Source organism: Lissotriton helveticus, chromosome 1_1 (genome assembly GCF_964261635.1).
Source record: "Lissotriton helveticus chromosome 1_1, aLisHel1.1, whole genome shotgun sequence".
NCBI classification, from domain to species: domain Eukaryota; kingdom Metazoa; phylum Chordata; class Amphibia; order Caudata; family Salamandridae; genus Lissotriton; species Lissotriton helveticus.
In genome coordinates this window covers 1,272,250,265-1,272,270,992 of record NC_136057.1, presented here as the reverse complement: position 1 = coordinate 1,272,270,992, position 20,728 = coordinate 1,272,250,265, and the positions used below count along the sequence as shown (strand labels likewise).

The 20,728-nt window shown below is 44.1% G+C and overlaps 1 protein-coding gene across 2 annotated transcripts in view; it reads right to left on the bottom strand.

Annotated features, from left to right (window-relative positions):
• Positions 1-20,728, bottom strand: part of CPED1 (cadherin like and PC-esterase domain containing 1) — a 320,213-nt gene that overhangs the window by 89,325 nt on the left and 210,160 nt on the right. For both annotated transcript variants that reach the window (XM_078680455.1, XM_078680463.1), the window contains exon 9: positions 15,632-15,768. In XM_078680455.1, the coding sequence (XP_078536581.1) occupies positions 15,632-15,768 (137 nt within the window). The remainder of the gene's footprint in view (positions 1-15,631; positions 15,769-20,728) is intronic.

Here is a 20,728-nt window from a genome sequence, read left to right as displayed (position 1 = left end):
GTTTCCATCTTGAACAATTACCAAATAAAGAGACGGGCGCTGGAAGCAGGATGACAAGAATAGAGTTTTATTTCTCATGAGGAGAGCCTGTCATTTCGGACACACGCATAGTGTCTTCAGGAGGTGCTCTAACAAGTTCTCTGAGGCTTCGTCTTTTATACACATGTTTATGATGCACAAACATTCCTTATTACAATAAAGACGCTTTGAAGTAGAAAAAGGCATGCTTGGAATCCCAGCTTCAGGCCTATTCCCATACCAGTCGCTCAGATGTCATCCTCCCCTCCTGAATGTAACAAGAGAGATTGTGATCTCTCAGCCGGGCATTCCTACAGGACACGAGGGCAGGAGGGGATGATCAGGTCAGAGGTTGGTCAGGTGATAAGGTCGGACACTTCGGTTGGTGTATCACGGTTTTGTTATGCTGGGCAGGGAAAAGGGGGATGTACATCCACGAGGCTTGGTCTTAGGACTTGGGACCGTGTCGAGGGGCCAAGCGCAGCCGGGGGGGGGGGTTGTCAGCTGAGGGGAAGGGTGTTCTTGGGAGGAAATGGGGGGGTGTGGGTCAAGCAGGAGTGCTACTTCTAGAGCAGGGTCACGCAGAGGGAGAGGGTCTCGTGGCTGATGCATGAGCAGTGCGCGCCGGGAGGGGTGCCGGGGACAGATGGGCAGAGAGGCCATGGTGTCTAAAATGGCTGTCGTGTACGTGTGTGCATGGGTCTATGCTGGCGGGATAACACAGTCAGTGTTTAGAGATATCCGTTCTGCTTACAACAAGGGGTACAGTGAACACAAATGAACGCCGCTTATGTACATATACATTGCCATTTTCAACAATGGAGCGGGTTGAAACTACACCGTCGCTACGCACTGTAATGGCCGCCATTTTGGAGCTCCACACACGATTCACCGCCACCTTCCAGGAGATGATCATAACTGTTGATCATATAGGCTTGGGACCGGATTCCGGCCCTTTGTTCCTGGAGAGCCGAGATATTTCTTCCGCGGAGAACGCCTTGATTGTCACCGAGGACCCTGTGCAGGATATCGACACGGAAATCTACTGCGACCCTAAGATGGCGGCGATCTGTGGTAAATAAATAAATAATACCCTATTTTTGACTAGGCATATAGCATAACAGATAGCTCAATAAATAAGAGTCAAGATTCGAGGTAGTAGGAGTTTCTGCAGGTTTATTACAGCATAAGGACAGGATCAGGACAACCTGCATAGGAATAGGATGACAGGGCCCGGCAGCTGCCGGGGCTGGGTCTGGGATGAGCGCGCTAACATTTAATAACAATACATGAACTTATATACATAACGCAAACACATAGCATTACATTGCAGTAGGCGTAGCAGTGGGTGGAGCAGAAGGCGTGACGCGTAGCAGTCGCGAAAGATAACAGTAAAAGTAGGTGTAACTGGGCGTATACATAGACATGTGGTGCAAACGTAACAGAATATGTCATGAATGGGGCGGAAACATAGGAGGGGGCTACCTAAGGAGCCGGGACCTCTAACCTGGTGGTGCACGCAAACTGGCAATGACGTATTACTAGGAGAAGCTGGGGGCTATGAACTCTGTGCTAGGAGCAGAGACTAAAGTCTGGAGGGTCGGAGCGACATGTACCTAAACCCTATCTAGTATCTGATGTTTAGGGAACATGTTGATATAAACTAGAAGTCATGAGGGGAAAAGCGAACTTGATTTTAAGACTGGACCATGCATTATTCTACATGTAGTGCGTGATGAAGAATACTAAATGACCATTAAATACAGTATTTCTCTAACGTGGAGCCGAGAAGGCTAGACAATGACGGAAACTATTGATGCAGTTCAGTAGCTTAGGATGCAGAGAAGGAGGACTGAACTGATAGCTGGAACTATAACATACTTTTGGCAGACTCAGAGGCAGAGCCAAGCTGCACCGGGCACTGCGAGGCAGGAAGTAAGTGAAGGGTCGAGGATACAGGTGGGGGCTGTATCGCTCCTCAGCGAGACTTCAGGGGACAGGAGCTGAATCTAATGTCCGGGCCCTTTTGAGGCCTGGAAACGGGGACTTTATAATGGAATAACGTGCACACTGAGAAACGTGGCAACGTAACTTTACATAGGCCTGGTATTCGTAGTATTCACGAGGACTGGAAACTAGCATACTAGAGGTGGACACAACTATAATTGCGTCATTAATCGGACATGGGGAATAGCATATGCATATTGGTCATGCACACATAACATATGATGGATGAGGCGTAGGGACACAGAACATGGCAAAATTTACTTTTCCACATTCCCTCCTTGTCACTACGTTTCCATCAGGAAACATCAATATTCATGATACCGTCTATCATTTCATACAGTACCATTTGCTCGTCTCGAATTATCTTGGAACGGGACTTAGAACGGGGCTTAGGACTAGGAATACAAGAGGTAGCACACATGCTGCAAATCGCAGGGCCACATTGTATACAGAGGCAGCAGCTAAATATGATCGCTACTGCAATACTTAGAAAGGACAGGACTTTCCATCCCCATGCGGAAATTATATTCCAGAACCAACCGGACCATGTCCAGGTGCCTGGATCTTGGTGTAACAGATGGGCAATTTTATGGAGCCTGGTTATAGCTGAATAAACAGACGGTGCGTTATTTGGAATGAAAACGCAACAACTAGATCCGATGAGTCTACAGGCCCCGCCCCTATCGGCCAGTATGACGTCAAGGACGAGACGATTCTGTAAAACGACAATTCTCATAAAGGATTGCTCTTCAGTTAAGTTACCTAGAGCGGAGGCAGTCTCATCTACTACAGCTTCAAGGGTTCTTGTTAACCTACGGATTAGCTTACTATTTACAACTGTACCTAAATAAGGGAAGACACCTTTATCAATATCAATAAATTGCTCTGCGGCGGTTTCAGTATAATCGACAATCGGGAGATTTCTCTTGTGTCTAATATGTACTAGGAAGGAATTCCTATGGTAGTCAGGTGGGGCTAGAAAAACAGGTGGCAGTAGGAAGGCAATGTAACAGGTTCCCTCCCAATCGAGGGGCAGACGAACATATGCGGTTTGACCACAAACAAAATAAGAATGACGTGAGGCTTTAAAAATAGATTTCCCACTGTCACTATACTTGATAACAGTAGTACATTCACTATGTCCTACGTGTACAGAACCATAACTACGGACACATAATTCGCCTTTGACTGGTAGTACTGAAATAGCAGGTGAGTCTGGAGTAGTATCAGACTGAACATTCAGGACCATAAAATTCGACGAATAATTACCTAAATTATACACTTCATTTTCTAGATCTAAACCTGTTCTGTGGGGGAGACCTTGCTTGTCTGGGAAACATGTACTGTTAAGAAAAGACATATCTGTCGCGGATGACGTTAACGTGGACCATGCTCCACATGAACCATTATGTGAGAATGGATAAGGAAAAAGTGGCAGAACTCCCTTTGATGTCTGGAAAGGGGGGAGTCGACCACACACCCAACAATTAGTGGCATTGCTGGTCTGGTGTGAGTAATGTAACATACGGATAAATGTGTTGTTACGCATAGCGAGGCGGTATGAATATTCGTGAGGAGGCAGATCACTAAACGTGTGCTCTACTGTAGCATTAGCAGACTTATTTACATGAGGAACTGGAAAATACAGGAAAAATGCATAACTGGTGCAGGAAATCATAATGCTGATGAATAATATGAAACTTAGAAAAACGATACATCTGATTGAACTTTGACTGACTCTCTCACTATGGGGGTCTATTTTATACATGTCAGAAACAATCTAACCGTTTCACCTAGGGGAGGACTTATACAATCAAACTGACTGACTTATTTTACTAGACCGTAGTTTTAGCTTATACTCCTGTTGCGGAGTTTTCTCTAACAGGGAAGGGGTTGTAACAATGTCTTTTGCGGGACAGTCCTTTAAAACAATGTCTTGGCAGTCTTTAAAATCCTGGGAATCCTTGGAAATGTTTTTAGAAACGGGTTTCAATCCATTGAAAAGTTTTACATGAGAAAGGTGGACCCACCCCTTCCTGCCTTCCAGCTTGACGGCAGTACGGGTGGTCAAGAGGACCTGACGTGGCTCCTTCCAACGAGGTTCCAGCGGACTTGATCTGTCAAAATTCCGGACCATCACAAGGGAACCTGGAACGATTTCATGCGGTGCCACCTCGGTATTGTCTGGAAAGGCGGCAGCAACCTGTGAACGACATGAGTTGAGGGCAGACATCAAGGAAGCTAGGTAATCTGTCAACATATTACATGAAACATCGGTAATACTTCGGGGTCTAGGAGTACCCCACATGTTAGGGGGGCGGCCGAATACGACCTCATACGGGGACAGACCTGATCTGGAATGTGCGACCATGCGCATATAAAATAGAGCAACTGGCAGAGCTACTAGCCAGTCCACACCTTTTTCTTTACAGACTTTTGCAATACGGATTTTCAGGGTCTGATTATGTCTCTCGACTAGACCGGCTGCTTCAGGATGGCGTACACAATGGAACTTCCACTGGTACCCTAACAACAGGGAAACATGCTTCATTAACTCTGAGGAGAATGGCTGACCGTTATCAGAATATACGACTCTAGGGAGTCCATATCTAGGGAAGAATTCACGAACCAACTGCTTGGCAGTGGTCGCGGCTGTGTAATCTGGGACTGGATATGCTTCTGTCCACCTGGACAAAGCGCATACTACTACAAGAACATACTTGAAACCTCGACATCGCTCCATCTGAATATAATCCATCTGGAGGACCTCAAAAGGGTGGTCAGGGGGCTGGAAACCACCTTGTTCCACCGGGACACTTTTACCTGGATTAAACTGACAACATATCATACAGGTACGGACTTTCTGCTTGGCTGCAGCTCGTAAATGCTTGTTGAACCAAATGTTCTGGATACTGTCTAACATAGCTTTTTCTCCTAAATGTGCTGGACTATGTGCGGTATTGATAATGACTTGAACCATAGAGTCGGGGAGAAACCATGTGGCTCTACCCTTTGTTAACCATCCTTGATCTGTCTGGACCCCTCCTTGTTCGGACCATTTCTTGATTTCCTCGGGAGTAGCATGTAACTGGATATCTATGACATCTTGTGTAGGGTCCTTAACTGTCATGCATGTAGTCAGATCTGGAGTATGTGTCTGATTAACTGGAATGTCTAGAGTCTGTGCGGTAAGCTTGGCTGTGCGATCTGCTAGATCGTTACCTTGGGAAATAATGTCAGTAACTTTCGTATGTGCTTTGCATTTCATGATAGCAATGGATGTCGGTAAATGTATGGCATCTAACAGAGCTTGAATAAGGAGACCATGCTGAATCTTGGTTCCATGAGAAGTCATATAACCTCTTTCCTGCCAGAGCACTCCGAAGTCGTGTACAACTCCGAATGCGTAACGTGAATCTGTATAAACATTAACTTTCAGGTTCTTGGCGTGTATACAGGCTTGTGTCAGAGCGACTAGCTCTGCTGCTTGAGCGGACAGGGTATCAATACGGTGTGTCTCAATAACTTCGGTGTCAGTAGTCACTGCATACGCGGCGACTAGTTCTCCTGTACTAGTTCTCATACATGAACCATCCACATAAAGTGTCAGGTCAGGATCTGGTAACGGAATGTCTGTCAGGTCTTGTCTTGGCTTTGTCGTAATGTTAACTACTTCCACACAGTCATGTGGGTCAGGGTTCAAACTGACTGATGGTAACAGTGTAGCAGGATTCAGGACGTTGCAGCGTCTTATTTCTATGTGTGGCTGGAACAGTGTCAATTCATAACCTGTTAAACGTGCAATTGTCAAATGCTGAGTTTGTGTTCGGTTTAAAAGAACTTCCACGGAATGTGGAACTTGTACTGTCAGGGAATGTCCTAAAACTATGGAATCACTTTGTCTGATAGCTAGTGCTGTGGCTGCAACTGACTTAAGGCACGCAGGCAACGCCTGGGCGACTGGATCTAGTGTGCTCGAAAAATAAGCACAGGGCTTGGATTGTCCTGCTTGATCTTGTGTGAGAACAGATAATGCTGTACCTTCACGTTCAGTAACGAAAAGTGTAAAAGGCTTACTGTAGTTCGGTGTAGCTAGAACTGGAGCTTGACATAGGGCTTTCTTTAACTCGTTGAAACTAAGTGTATGTTCAGATGTCCAAGGGAGGACAGTCGATACGGCTGCCTCCTGTGTCGTTAACTGTATCAGTGGCTTGGCTAGAAATGCATACTGGGGAATCCATTGTCTACAATAAGAAGTAAGGCCGATAAAGGCACGTACCTCCTTCTGGGTTCTGGGCTGGGGAAGACTCGCTATTAACTGGATACGGTCGGGTGTCAACTGCCTACCCCTCTTGGACAGCAAGTGTCCTAAGTATACCACTTGCTGGACACAGAATTGAAGCTTCGAAGGTGACACCTTGTGCCCCATCTCGGCTAGAAAATACAGAACTGTAAGTGATGCTCGCTCGCAAGCACGTTCAGAACGGGCTGTGATCAGTAGATCATCGACATACTGGAGCAGGGCAGTGTCCGTTGGCATGTGAATGTTGTCTAGTTGTCTCTTAAGTGCCTGACTGTAAATACTAGGACTTTCTGTGAAACCTTGAGGAGCGCGTGTGAACATATAGCTCCTTCCATTTAAACAAAATCCGAAAAGAAACTGGCTGTCTGGATGAATTGGAACACTAAAAAATGCATTCTTGAGGTCTATGACAGTGAAGAACGTGGCTTCGGAATCAATGGCTGTCAATAGGGAAGAGATGTCTGGGACAACTGGGTACTGCGGAATAATACATTTATTAAGCTCTCGTAAATCAATCACTAATCGATATACTGGGGGTGCATTTGGATCAGTACGTTTCATGACTGGAATGATCGGAGAATTACATACATTGGAGTCAGTTTCTACAACTACTCCTTGAGCCATGAGCTCGTCAATAATTTTGGATAAGGCTGCTACAGCCTCAGGTGGCAATCTGTACTGTCTGATTCGGGGTAACACTACACCTGGCTTGAGAGTCACACGATAGGGTGTGATTTGCATGTAACCTACATCTGTTGGACCTTGTGCCCATAGATGCTGCGGAACATTAGACAATCTCGAATCAAAATCTCGTAATACATAGTGACCCTTGAAGTCACGTAGGAACAGACGTATTCCCTCTGGGGAACAGCAAATAACTGCACCTAACTCTTTCAGTGTCTTAATGCCTAATAGATTTTCTGGACATGACTTGGTAAGTAACAGATCAGTAGTACGGGACAATGGACCTACTTCTAGAGTAACTGGCTTGGAAATCTCATTAACTATTGGCTTTCCTGAAAATCCAAGGGAAACATTTCTTGAGCCTGAGAGCGGAGCCCCTGGAACTTCGGCATGACTAATTGTGGTCCTACTTGCCCCTGTATCGATCAAAAACTTTCTGTCTTTCCCTAATACTTGACTGTAAACATAGGGACCTTCTTGATCTACAGGTATCTCGATGAGAGGCAAGCCTACCTCCCTCTCTAGGCTGTTTCATGAATATGGCTGGTACTCTGGATACTCGGACTGAGCATACTGGTACATCTGCGATGTGACATGCTGTGTTGCAGCAATAGGCTGCGGTACTGTAACTGTCTGTTGTGCATTCTGTGACTGAGGAGTCTGTGAAACTTGTTCTTGTCTAGGCGGACGTGGTCTTTCTTTAGTCTTACCAGTAGCTATGTTGTGTTTCAGAACTGCACACTCGTTTATAAAATGACCTGGCTGTTTACAATAATTGCAGTTCCCTTTAACGGGAGCTGCAGGATGACTGGCTTGATTCGGACCCCTCTTCTGACTGTCTTGAGGAACAGATTGTGCAACTAGCACTTTCATTTTCGTGTCTTTCATACGTTTTCTCTCGTGTTCTTGCTCTTCCCTAATTCTATTCTGGTGATACTGGAGCATCTGGAGCATCTGGGACGGAGTATTAGCTTGCCAGGTGCTTTCGACTTTCAAAACTCGATTTTTAATTTGAGGGCTTGAATTCTCGACTAATTTAGTAACGAAAAGGTGAGGGTATGACTCACTACTTGTCTTGAGACCACTGTTGATACTGAAACATTTTTCAAATCTAGAATAAAAATCACTAATATCTTCATCTTGTTTCTGTTTACAGGCTGAGATTGCATCCCAGTCTTCTTTTCTCGTTGTCAATAATCTGGGTAAAACTTGAATCAATAATTCTGGTAATTCTTTACATTTATCTCCAAGACCGGTACCTGGTACTCGTGCCTTGTCTTCAGCTTCTAGAGCTGCCCAATCGATCTTTTTCTCTCCCACCTCCCATTCTTTTTCCTTTAACTTTTCATACACCCCTGCGGGTAACAGGACCTTTAACATTTTAATGATATCTGGGTAAGTATATTCTCCCATACGGAGCATGTCTTTTAATTCTCTATGGAACCCTGCTGGATCTTTGTCATGACAGGGAATTAATTTCTTCATTTCAAGAAGTTCCATCTTTGATATTGGAGTGTATACAAACACTCGTTGCATTTCGCCACCCGTCCCTCTGACTGGGTGGACTTCTCGTAACGGATTCTGTCTGTCTATGTAAAACGGTTTACTTTCTGGGGGTGAGACATGAATAAAATGCGGGTTCAAGAACGTTCTATATTTGTGACGCTGTTCTAGAATGACACTAATTAAATCGGTACCTAGACCTCTCCATCTGTACTGGAGTAACTCGTTCAGGATATCGTGTAACGGGCCTGGATCAGAGTGTTGACCCTCATACAGAGTAATGAGGTGCTGAATCATATACATACCCACCAGTCGCTGCTCGGCTGGGGGCATTTTCAGAAACATTTGTGCCACTATTTCGTCTGGAAAAGTGGTAGAATCAGTAATCCATCGGACTGCTGATCGGACTAGTTCTTGTTCATGCATAGTACTTAACTCACTATAACCGATTCGTGATTTCAGAATATGATCGGTAGCTTGGAATACTTGTTCTAGAGAACCTTGTTCTGGTGCTGAATGATGAAAAATAGACTTGTGTTCTAGGCGTAAATGGCGATCTGGAAATCTAGATTTTCCTACATACGCTATTCTGGCGGGATTCTCGTCTTCTTCTTCAGGATCAGAGATACTTTCTTTCTCGCTTACTTGTGCTGCTTTACGTTGTTCGTGTATCTTTATTATCTCTTTACGGATTTTCGTGTACATACTCTCCATAGCACCGACGGTCTTGTGCTTATCCTCGGCTATATTATCACTCCACCTTGTCAGGATTCTCATTTCGGCGGAATCTTTAGACGGGTAGTCTTGTTCTCTTATTAGACAATTGATCAGGAACTTTAATATCATGAGCTGGATCTCGGCTTTCCTTTGAGACATAGTCTCGCTAATACTTTCTGGATCATCCCCTGTACGGATGAAACGATATATTCTGTCTAGATCTTCTTTCATATTCGGTAAGGTGACTAGATACTCGGCCACCTTTCTTACGCGAAATGAATATAAAACCATATTATCCTCGCCTGGGACTGGATCATAGCAACATTCGGCAAGGGATTTTCTTATTTCTGCAACAGACTGATACCTAGGCGTACGCTGTGATGCTTGTGCATGTAATTCGGCTAACGTTAAATGCTTGTGTGGCGGCGGGGTTTGAGGAGGACCTCCCCCTGCGGCCCCTAAACTGGAGTCGTCTACTGAGGCTCTACGTCCTGGCAGAGTGGGAAATGGAAATGTAGGCTGGACTTGTATGGCGGGCTGGACCGGGGGTACCGTAACAGGTACTCCGGTGTCTGGAGGAGCGGGAAGTGCCTGATTTACAGGGACTGGCGGAGCGCGAACAGGATTTGCATATTCTGGGACTGTGTCGTCCAAATAGGACGAAATAAAAATATCAGCTGCGGTCGGTTTGTGACGTAGCTTGGTCGGAAGTAATGGTGGCGGGAAATTGCTGGATGCCTCTGGGGTCGCTTTTGGCAAGCCCTCGGCAAGAAGAGGATACATACCCTTAATGAGGGCATTCCTCTGTCTGTCTGATTGCTCAGTTCTAACTCGTTCACCTATCTCGATTAATTCTCTTTCTTGGGCTCGTTCTTGGGATTCTCTACTTAACTCTGACTTTCTGACTTCCTTTTCGGTTCTTCTATGCGCTTCTTTACGCCATAACTCGATGGCATCTTTCTGTGACTGTCTGGCTTTCTTTTTCCATAATGCTTCTTCTACTCGCATGATACATTCGGCATCCCATGTACCCGATACGGGCCATCTATACTTTTCTTCTAACTGTTTGGTATACTCTACCCATAAATCTAGATACAATATGGCGCTTATGCCATGTTTCTGATACATAAAGTGACCTGGACTGTCCCTAGGCGGGACAGGAACTGCTTCTTCTAATAAACCCTTTCTAGTTTTTAGCTGACGTAATCTTGAAAAGAGCGGCATTGTAAACTTGAATCGGAACACAATACAATACACGAAGAACAATAACAATTGGGAAAACAATTCAGGCATACCACGACATTGGAAATACATTAAACAATATCATAACATAACAGTTCGAACAGAATATTACCTGGAATACTGAGAACAGAAACAGAACAGAATTTCTCGAGAACGGAACAGACTAGAGTTACTGGATGCACTGCTGTAACAGTACGGAACATACCGGTCCCATAAAGGAACGCATCAAGACCCGTATCCACCTAGGTGAACACTTCGTTTGTGAGTCTGGGCACCACCAACCCACGGACCAGGAGTCAATTTAGATTGGTCCTGTCTAGATACTACCCCAGCAATGGTACTCACCGGGCAGCAAGAACGGAGGGCCTCGGACGGGACTGGACTGACGACGACGGACTTCGGACTTCAGTTACGGGTGGGCCTCCGGATACCTCGGACCTTGGACTCTCGGCTTGGGCTCTGGTCGGGACTCGCCGCGTTCCTCCACCGTCTCGTTCGGATGCTGGACCGCCTCCTCCGTCTCCTCCGTGGGCCTGAGGGATACTTGAGCAGAAATATCTGCCGGTGCGCAGAAGAGTTCCGTCACGACTGCAGAGGGTCAGGGGGTCGGCGTGGCTTCACCGACGCGTGGGGAAAGGGCAAGTCCCTGTTCGGGCGCCATTATGTGGTAAATAAATAAATAATACCCTATTTTTGACTAGGCATATAGCATAACAGATAGCTCAATAAATAAGAGTCAAGATTCGAGGTAGTAGGAGTTTCTGCAGGTTTATTACAGCATAAGGACAGGATCAGGACAACCTGCATAGGAATAGGATGACAGGGCCCGGCAGCTGCCGGGGCTGGGTCTGGGATGAGCGCGCTAACATTTAATAACAATACATGAACTTATATACATAACGCAAACACATAGCATTACATTGCAGTAGGCGTAGCAGTGGGTGGAGCAGAAGGCGTGACGCGTAGCAGTCGCGAAAGATAACAGTAAAAGTAGGTGTAACTGGGCGTATACATAGACATGTGGTGCAAACGTAACAGAATATGTCATGAATGGGGCGGAAACATAGGAGGGGGCTACCTAAGGAGCCGGGACCTCTAACCTGGTGGTGCACGCAAACTGGCAATGACGTATTACTAGGAGAAGCTGGGGGCTATGAACTCTGTGCTAGGAGCAGAGACTAAAGTCTGGAGGGTCGGAGCGACATGTACCTAAACCCTATCTAGTATCTGATGTTTAGGGAACATGTTGATATAAACTAGAAGTCATGAGGGGAAAAGCTAACTTGATTTTAAGACTGGACCATGCATTATTCTACATGTAGTGCGTGATGAAGAATACTAAATGACCATTAAATACAGTATTTCTCTAACGTGGAGCCGAGAAGGCTAGACAATGACGGAAACTATTGATGCAGTTCAGTAGCTTAGGAATGCAGAGAAGGAGGACTGAACTGATAGCTGGAACTATAACATACTTTTGGCAGACTCAGAGGCAGAGCCAAGCTGCACCGGGCACTGCGAGGCAGGAAGTAAGTGAAGGGTCGAGGATACAGGTGGGGGCTGTATCGCTCCTCAGCGAGACTTCAGGGGACAGGAGCTGAATCTAATGTCCGGGCCCTTTTGAGGCCTGGAAACGGGGACTTTATAATGGAATAACGTGCACACTGAGAAACGTGGCAACGTAACTTTACATAGGCCTGGTATTCGTAGTATTCACGAGGACTGGAAACTAGCATACTAGAGGTGGACACAACTATAATTGCGTCATTAATCGGACATGGGGAATAGCATATGCATATTGGTCATGCACACATAACATATGATGGATGAGGCGTAGGGACACAGAACATGGCAAAATTTACTTTTCCACAGATCGAGCCCGAAAGAACTGGACGTTTCTTTAGCCCTATGTCGACCCCGCCCGAGATGGATGTGACTATCTTCGTAAGCCATTGTGACTTCTCCAACGTCTGTCGGATCACACCTTTGCCTCTTTTCGTGAGTGATCAAGGCCGCTTTGCTGATTTATTGCTGGTGGGCAGTGGACTTGCTTTGACTCTTGGACTCTGTGGACATCTATCCTGTTTTCCCTCCTATCGAATTGATTTTGACACTCTACTGTTATCTATTATTCTTGTTGTGATGGCGGTTCGGATGGACAGAGCCTGCGTGGAGAAACGCAGCGACCTAATTGTACTGGACGGGGTCATCGTTATGGATCGTGAGGGTTTGGGCTGAACTTGATTGGACTTTGATGCACTGTTTCTTTTGTCTTTGCTGGGTGGTATCTGTGGGAGCGAGGGCCAGATGTGAATCTGATTGTTTGATTATTGTTAGTCTGATATGCTCGGGACGGGATTTGCTGCCTCTTTGGTGCTGAGGGTCAGGCGGGATGGTCCTTTTTAGGTTTCGGCTACCGTCCCACTGCGTAAGCAGTGGCGGAGCCGAAATCTTTTGTTAGTAGTATGGGGGCCTGAACACACCCCTCTTCTCCATTGACTGGCCTCGTAAATGCTGGCCAGCCATTGGAGGAGAGGAGCGTCACTCAGTTCAGGGCCCGCCTTGACGCGATTCGGAGGCGTTTCTGGGTCTTTTTTTAAGTCCCGCCCCTTTGTCCTGGGCCGCGCTGTCATTGGCTGCCGGCCGGGACACCCCGTGACGTCATTCCCCGGGCCGCGCTGTGATTGGCTGGCCGGCCCGGGACCTGACTGCCTCTGCAATTTGTGGCTTCAAAAATCGGGAGATTGCCGCTTGTTTTGTTTGCGGCTCCCCTACGGACTGTCTCTTGATTTGCTAAAACTTGCTTAATACTACGGTAGGGGGTGTCTGCTTTTGGCGGGGGGATGGGAGTCCGGGAGCTCATATCGTTTTGCAACATTCTCCTCCTCCAACTTTTTCCCTTCCTTGGGGTGTAGTTTACGGGGCGACAGGCACGCTGCTAATGAGGTTAGGTCGTAGCCATCTGCAGGGGTGTAGGGTGGGGGGTTGTGTTTTTTTTTTTTCCTTTGTTATTTTCTATGACCATTCTATCTCCCTTTTCCCTTCTTCACAAGAGATGTGGCGTATTCTCCTGATTTCTGCCTAAACGTATCTGGGTGTCATATGTCTGCCTCGTATATCCTGTACTCCTGGTGGGCGGGTGCTGTGCGGGGGTACCTGCGGTCATTGCTATCTAATTGTTTTGCTTCTGCTATACGCTGGTATTGATTTCTCTGCTGATTCTGACTGTACAGTGCTTCTTCACTTCATTTGCCCGTCCACAGCTGTGTTGTATTTCGTTTAATGACACCCGATATGTATATTTCTCCTTTTGTGTTATAATAATAAAAAAAGGGGAAAAAAAAAAAGAAACCAAAAAAGCAAAGACCAGGCACAAAGTTGTTTTAAAACAATGGGTCATGATGAAAATATTATATGTAGTTAATTGTAGATTGACTTACTCAACATTACACTTAGGCTCTCATTACAAGATTACCAGAATTCTGAAATCTTGTATCCACACACCACATTTCATCAATCAGAAGTTTTCTACCTGAAGTTGGAATATCTGCAGGGACCTGTAACTACCTAGGACTATATTGTACAAAGTACCCTGGGGGGACATTTGTGCCCTCTTTGTGCTCCCCCTGGGCACTTTGGTATTACAGGAGGGGCTACAGCCACTTGTGCGGCCCTTTTGTAATACACATAGCACTGGTGCACATATAGAGCCAGCACCATCATCAAAGGGTGTTGCCTCATTTGCATGATGTAGCCCTGTGCAAATGAGGGAATCCATTTGCCTCTGCGCCCGCGCCCTATTATAGACATAGGTGCAGAGGCAAAGAAGCTGTCAGGGGCACACTGTCAGTATACCCCTGATGACAGCCCTCTAGAGTGGGAAAAGGAGGTCCTATGGACACCCCCTTGCAGGTGGGTGCGGTGACTCACTGCACCTGTCTGCAGGGGAATCTCTCTCCCCTCTTGAGAGTGCAGGTGGTTTGCCACCTACACAGTGAAACACAGAGCGGCTGCTTCAAAGCTGCTTTGTTTTTCACTTAAATGCACTGACCACAGGATGGCATGACTTTGCTGTTGCCATGGAGAAGTACATTAAATGTAATAGGGCACATTTTCACTGTTTGCACCCGGCGCACCTGTTTTAAGGTGCGCTGTGGCGCAAACAAGGATAGCACGCGCTATGTGTAATAGTTCCCCTGGGTCCTTAATGTGCATTTTTCCCTATTCTGGGAATAAAACCACTGGCATTTTCTGCCTGCTCAAGCAGGCAGAAAATTTCAATGGGAAGACAAGTGGGGGTGGAACATGGGGTGGGACCACAAGAAAGTTGGGGCAAGCTTTAGCCTGCATGTGAGTAGCATTGTCTGCTACCCCAGTGCTGCTGCAGGGGTTATGTGGGGCCAGGCTGTATTGTTGCCCCCAGCTGCTGCAGTAGCATAGACAAGTCTGGTGACTTTGAGTCCAGAAGTATCAGGTCAGGAGTTTGCAGACCTGATGATTCTGGGCCTGCAGACATTTAAATCACGAGCATCAGAATTCCACCTGGAGTCATTGCTCCAGGAGCAATTCTTCCATTCATAATAATGTCCTTAGTCACAGAGTATGTAATACCCAAAGCCAAATCTGATTTCAATGTTCCTCTGTTGTCCAAGCCCACATCAGCGTACTTACCTATTAGACAGGAGCCCAGAGATGGCTGGTAGGTGACATATTTAAGATGGGTGGTGGGAAACAGGGATCAGCATTTGTGAGTGGAGCTAGACGAATGCAGGAAAGGCAGATCGGCTTAATTATGTGCATCAGCACTTCCATGCCCCGTGTTTCCGGTCCAGGGAAGGCATTGCTTGGCAGTTCGGGCTAGACTGTTCCCATGAGGCACAGGGTCAGACTGATTTTCATATAGCCATGTCTGAACTGGGGTGGCAGAGTGGGCTAAAGAACGGTGATGGATTAAACCCAGATCTTGTGACTGGGTGTGAGTGTTTGATTGGTTCAGATGCTCCGTCCATTACCACCCCCTTTTGTACCAGCAACATGTATTACAACACTAGAGCCGTGTAAAACAAGGGTCCAAAATGTATCTCCAGATCACAGAAAGTTATCTCAAAGGTGGTGACAAGATGCAAGGTCAGTGCAAATGCTTCTCGTTAACAATACCTTTTTTCCTTCCACACACTGCTGAATTTCTGGTTTCGACAGGACAAGATGCTGACAGTTGTGAGGTTGCCACATTATGGCTCGCCAGTCGCAGGTTCGATTGTCAACACAACTGAGGCACGGAACAACCCACTGTCCTGAAAACAAGGAAAATCATTTAGTAGATCAAATAAATGTTACTGTGCACTTGGTACCATGAGTGAATTTTTTACCCTTTGTATATATACTAGGGTCTGCAAAAGATTTAATTGGTACATCTTGAATTATGACCCAATAAAGACAACAATAATGAAGAATTAGGAGACTATTTTTGATGCAAGAGGTGACTTTTCTTGCATAGAGATGTTTTAAAACTTTTTTCGAAATTAATTTCAAATAATTTGCTTCACATATTTATAGACTGGCTTTACATTCTATCAAAATTATAAGGACCGGACTACTTCTATGAAATTTTCTGATCAAATAAGCTGAGTACAACAGGCCTGGGGACAGAATCTTGGTCCACAAGGATTTGTGTTGTCTGGATAAACTAGCTCAAACTCAGCTCGTTCTCCCCTGACAGGCCATTATATTTCTATGGTATGGCTATTATTTATGCCCAGGCTCACTCTTCCCTGGGAGCAGATTTTACTCCCGGGTATCGCGGACATAGCACTGTCATTTGACCTTCTACTCAACGGCAAGTCTTCGTGTTGATCCAATTAGACCTCTTTTATCAATAATCGAATACTACTGGAGCACTTGTTCTCATCTGATCTACTTGAGTCCAATGGCAAAGGGCCATACTAAAAATGTATGTTCTCTTTGGTATGTATATCTAATGGATATTCCCTATGTCGGATGACGGATAGTCGTGTACGATATATTTGTCTGATAGATGCTTCTTATGGTATATTTGGCTGATGAATGTATTCTCCCAATGGTATGTTCATCGGATGAATGTATTCTTCCTGCAGTATATTTGTCTGATGCATGGATGTTAACTGAGGTATGCTTGTGTGAGGGGTGTATGCTTCTTACAGTAAGTTTATGTGATGCATGGATGCTCCGAATGGTATGTTTACCTAAAGCATGGATGCTTTTTACAATAGATTTGTCTGATCGAAGGATGGTCCTTATGTTATTTTTGTGTGATCAATGGATGCTCCCTATGTCATATTTGATTGATAGATGGATCTTCCCTCTCGTATATTTGTCTGATGGTTGCTCCCTATGTTATGTCTGCCACTTGGTTGGATGCATGGTCCTTACAGTACATTTGTCTAATGGATGCATGCTCACAATGGTATGTTTGTCTACTGCATGGGTGCTTACTATGGTATGCTTTCCTGAAGGATGTACTCTGCTCATCGTATATTTATCGGATGGGTGGATGCTCCCTTCGGTATATTTGTCTGATGGATGCTTCCTGGGATATGTCTCACTGATGGATATATGCTGCCCCATACATGCTTGCCTGATGGATGCATGCTCCAAATGGTATGTTTTTCTGATGAATGGACACTTCTCATGGTATGTTTGTCTGATCGATGGATGCTCCCTACGCTATGTTAGTTTAATGGATGCATGCCCCATACAGCATGATCGTCTGACACTTGGTCGTTTCTCACGGTGTGTTTATCTGATCGATGGATGCTTCCTAGAGTATGCTTGGCTGATCAATAAATGCTCTCTAAGGTATGCTGAATAGATGGTCACTATGGTATGTCTTTTTGATTAATTTTTCAGCGGTAACCTTACATGGTGAGTATTGTCCAGCTGGGCCTTATTAAAGTCACAACTTTTTCACCATATTGGATAACTCAGAGTTGATTTGACCTTTTCCAATCAGAGATGCCGATTCCTTCCATGCCTGTGGGAGATGAGTCTGTGTGCCTTGGACTGCAGACCCCCAGTGCTTGTATACAATGTGAGCAGATGTACTACAAACCTCTGCTTGAGTGTGGAGAGCATATTTTACAACTGTTTCTCACAGATTATATTTGTCTCACTTCCCGGTCATGTGTTATATGTTTTGTAGCTGGTGCTGATGCTGGGGCATACGGTACTGGAATCTAGCCTAAAACAATGTCTAAAGAAATAGGGAATGATGTACGCAAACTCTAATTCTGCCCATTTAGCTCAAGCTAGAATTATTTGCACAATGTTTAGCCCTGTTAAATTACCTCCAGGGCAGACCTGACTGTAAGTGCCTAGTAAATACAAGGAGTGTAAATTGCACTTAAGTCCTAATCTGAGTTAGTGTTAACACAGGATTAATTTGCTCCCATTTTACCACTAACTCATGCGTCTAATGTACCTGAGTTTACATGAAAACTTGTATGTATGTTCAGCCGGTATGCATGAGTGTCTGAGTGTGTTCGAAGGTAGTCCGATTGGCTTAGTCAATGCGTTGATATGAAACCTTTCTCTCTTTTCTCCAATTTCTTTTTGATGACTGCATGTCTTATATGGCACACCCATTCACACACCTACTTTTTATGTCTAGCACTATGCAAGAGCTTTTGATTTTACTAAAATCTTATGTATAACATACTTAAAGGGACTTCTCAGTCACCTCTCTTCATCTATTGGTCTGTTGTTGTGTAATTCACGGTTTGCTTCTGCCCATTCAACATACAGTCTAGCAGTGGGTCAGCCTACTTAAGCCACTGGTGAATTTCACATTAAGTAACTGCATTTAACTCTCACAATGAGTGAAGGGCCTTATAAAGCAGTCCCTTCACTTCCAATGTTTTTGTTGTTTTTACTTTGTAATTACTTCAGCACTCCCTTTGTGTTTAGAGCCTAATGTGATAACAGGATTCTTTCTAGCACTGGCCACATTTCACCTTTATAAGTGTCTTGACATTGCTGCTGTTAATTCCTTTTGTTTATCTCACTAATTGCATCCATTTGAAACAGTTCTGCATTAATTTATCTAGTTTTTTCTATGAATGCAGTACACAAACCAATACTTTCAATATTATAAAATGAGAATTCATAAGCGCACAATTCTTTAGAACACGTTTATTCTAGACTCATATCACCAATGGTTCTTAAATAAACTTTGCCTTCCTTCCTTCATTCATTATTTCTTTTTTTGATTCTTTCTTTCTTCTTTCTTTCTCTTTCTTACTTCCCTTCTTTCTTTCTTTCTTTAATTCTTTCTTTCTTTTTTCTTTCCTGCTTTTGTTCACTCTTGCCTTCTTTCATTTCTTATTTTCTTCCTTTTCATTTTTCTTTCTTCCTTTCTTTCCTTTCTTCTTTCATCTTTCCTTTCCTTCTTTCTTTTTTTAATTCGTTCCATCTTTCTTTCCTTTATTTATTCCCTTCTTTCTGTATTCTGCCTATTCTTCTTTCAATCTTTCTTTTTTCTTTCTTTCTTTCTTTCTTTTATTTCCTTTTTCCTTCTTTTTCCTTTCCATCTTTCTTCTTTCCTTCATTTTTCTTTCATTTGTTTCTTTCATTCTGTCTTTTTTCTTTCTTTCTTTCTTTCTTTCTTTTCTCCATCATTCTTTCTTGCCTTCTTTCTTTCATTGGCTTTCTTTCTATCTTGCCTTTCTTTCTTAAAAACAAGAGGCTAGCAGAACAATTAGCTTTTTAGGTATGTGTTAGCCAAGACCTTTTGATTTTATTAAAATTATATGTATAACATAATTACTTATTGGAGTTTTCAGACTCACATCATCCATTTGTCTTTGGTTTTATAATTCACATTTTGCTTCCACCCTCTCAAGCATATATCAAGGGGTAATGCATCATCCCACTTCAGCTGTTGGCTGACTTCACTATGCATTATGGGATGCTGCTCTTTCACAACGAGCACATCCCCACACAAAGTAGTTCCTTTCAGTGCCAGGGAGTGCTATGGTAATGTGTGCTCTTTTGAGACCCAAAAACATTTTTTCCTTTAGACATTTTTTTTACATTAATAAAAGCCTGAACAATAAAGTTTGGCAAAACCCCAGGCAAAACAAAACAAAAATTGCCAAAACACTGTTGGTCAATGCCTGACCTATTGGCTTTGCCAGTTCTTGTTTCCCTTTGTTTACTTTGGGAGGGAAAACAGAAAAGAATCTTAGCAGTTTGAAGTTATCTGGTTGCCAAGAGGGTCATTGCAACTGTGTCCTTCTCTACCCACCCATTAAGAATGTCTGTGTTTGAACCACAGCAGTTGATTGATGCCAAGAGGCACATATTTAGGTAGAACTCAGTTCTACTTTTTTCCAGATTCATTTTGGCAGTGCCAACAGGGTAGCCAAGGCTGAGCAGCAAAGAAACTAAGGGCCTGATTTACTAGCGTTTCAGGTAGCACAACGCAGAAAGGGAATTTTCTGCACTGTATTGCGTAAAATGGAGAGAGCAGAAATGCGCCATGTCTACTGAGATATGGCACGCTTTTGCTCCCCACTGGTGCACTGTGTGCGGTATCGCACCAACGCAAACACCTTTGCTCAATGGTGCTATTGTGCTTGTGTCAGACGCAGGATTGTTTTTATGCAGGAAGGTATACTTTCCTGCATAAAAGTAAATCCTTAGGGAATTTTCCCTTTTCAATATGTGCTGCTGAAAGCAGCACAACTGGAAAGTGGAAATAACGAGGAGAAATAAAGATATTTAGCCTCATTACGCCTCTCTGTGGTAGGAGCACCATTTTGGCGCAACCCAGGTTTACTGCCTTTAGTAAATCTTGCCTTTTGACAACAAAACTGTTGTTCTATACTTATAACTACAGGAAGACAATATCCTGATGAAGGTGAAATGTTACAGAACAGCCAAACCTAAATTATAAATGGTCGATAATTGTACATCACAAAATGGTCACTATGTGTTGAAAGATTCATCAATGATGTAATTATTGATTTCATGCCAATGTATAGGACATGAGTATTTTTTAACTCTACACATAAGATAAAAAGTGAAGAATTGTGTATAAGATAAATGCCAGATTAGCAAAAATTGACAGGATTTTAATTTTTTTATCAAAAGAGGTACGTAAAGTTTGTAAGTAATGTTAGATATATTTGCATATACTTGATGAAAATTAAGATTTTATTATGAATAATAGTTAACATGAATAAAAAGTAATAAACTAATTGATCAATAAATGTACAA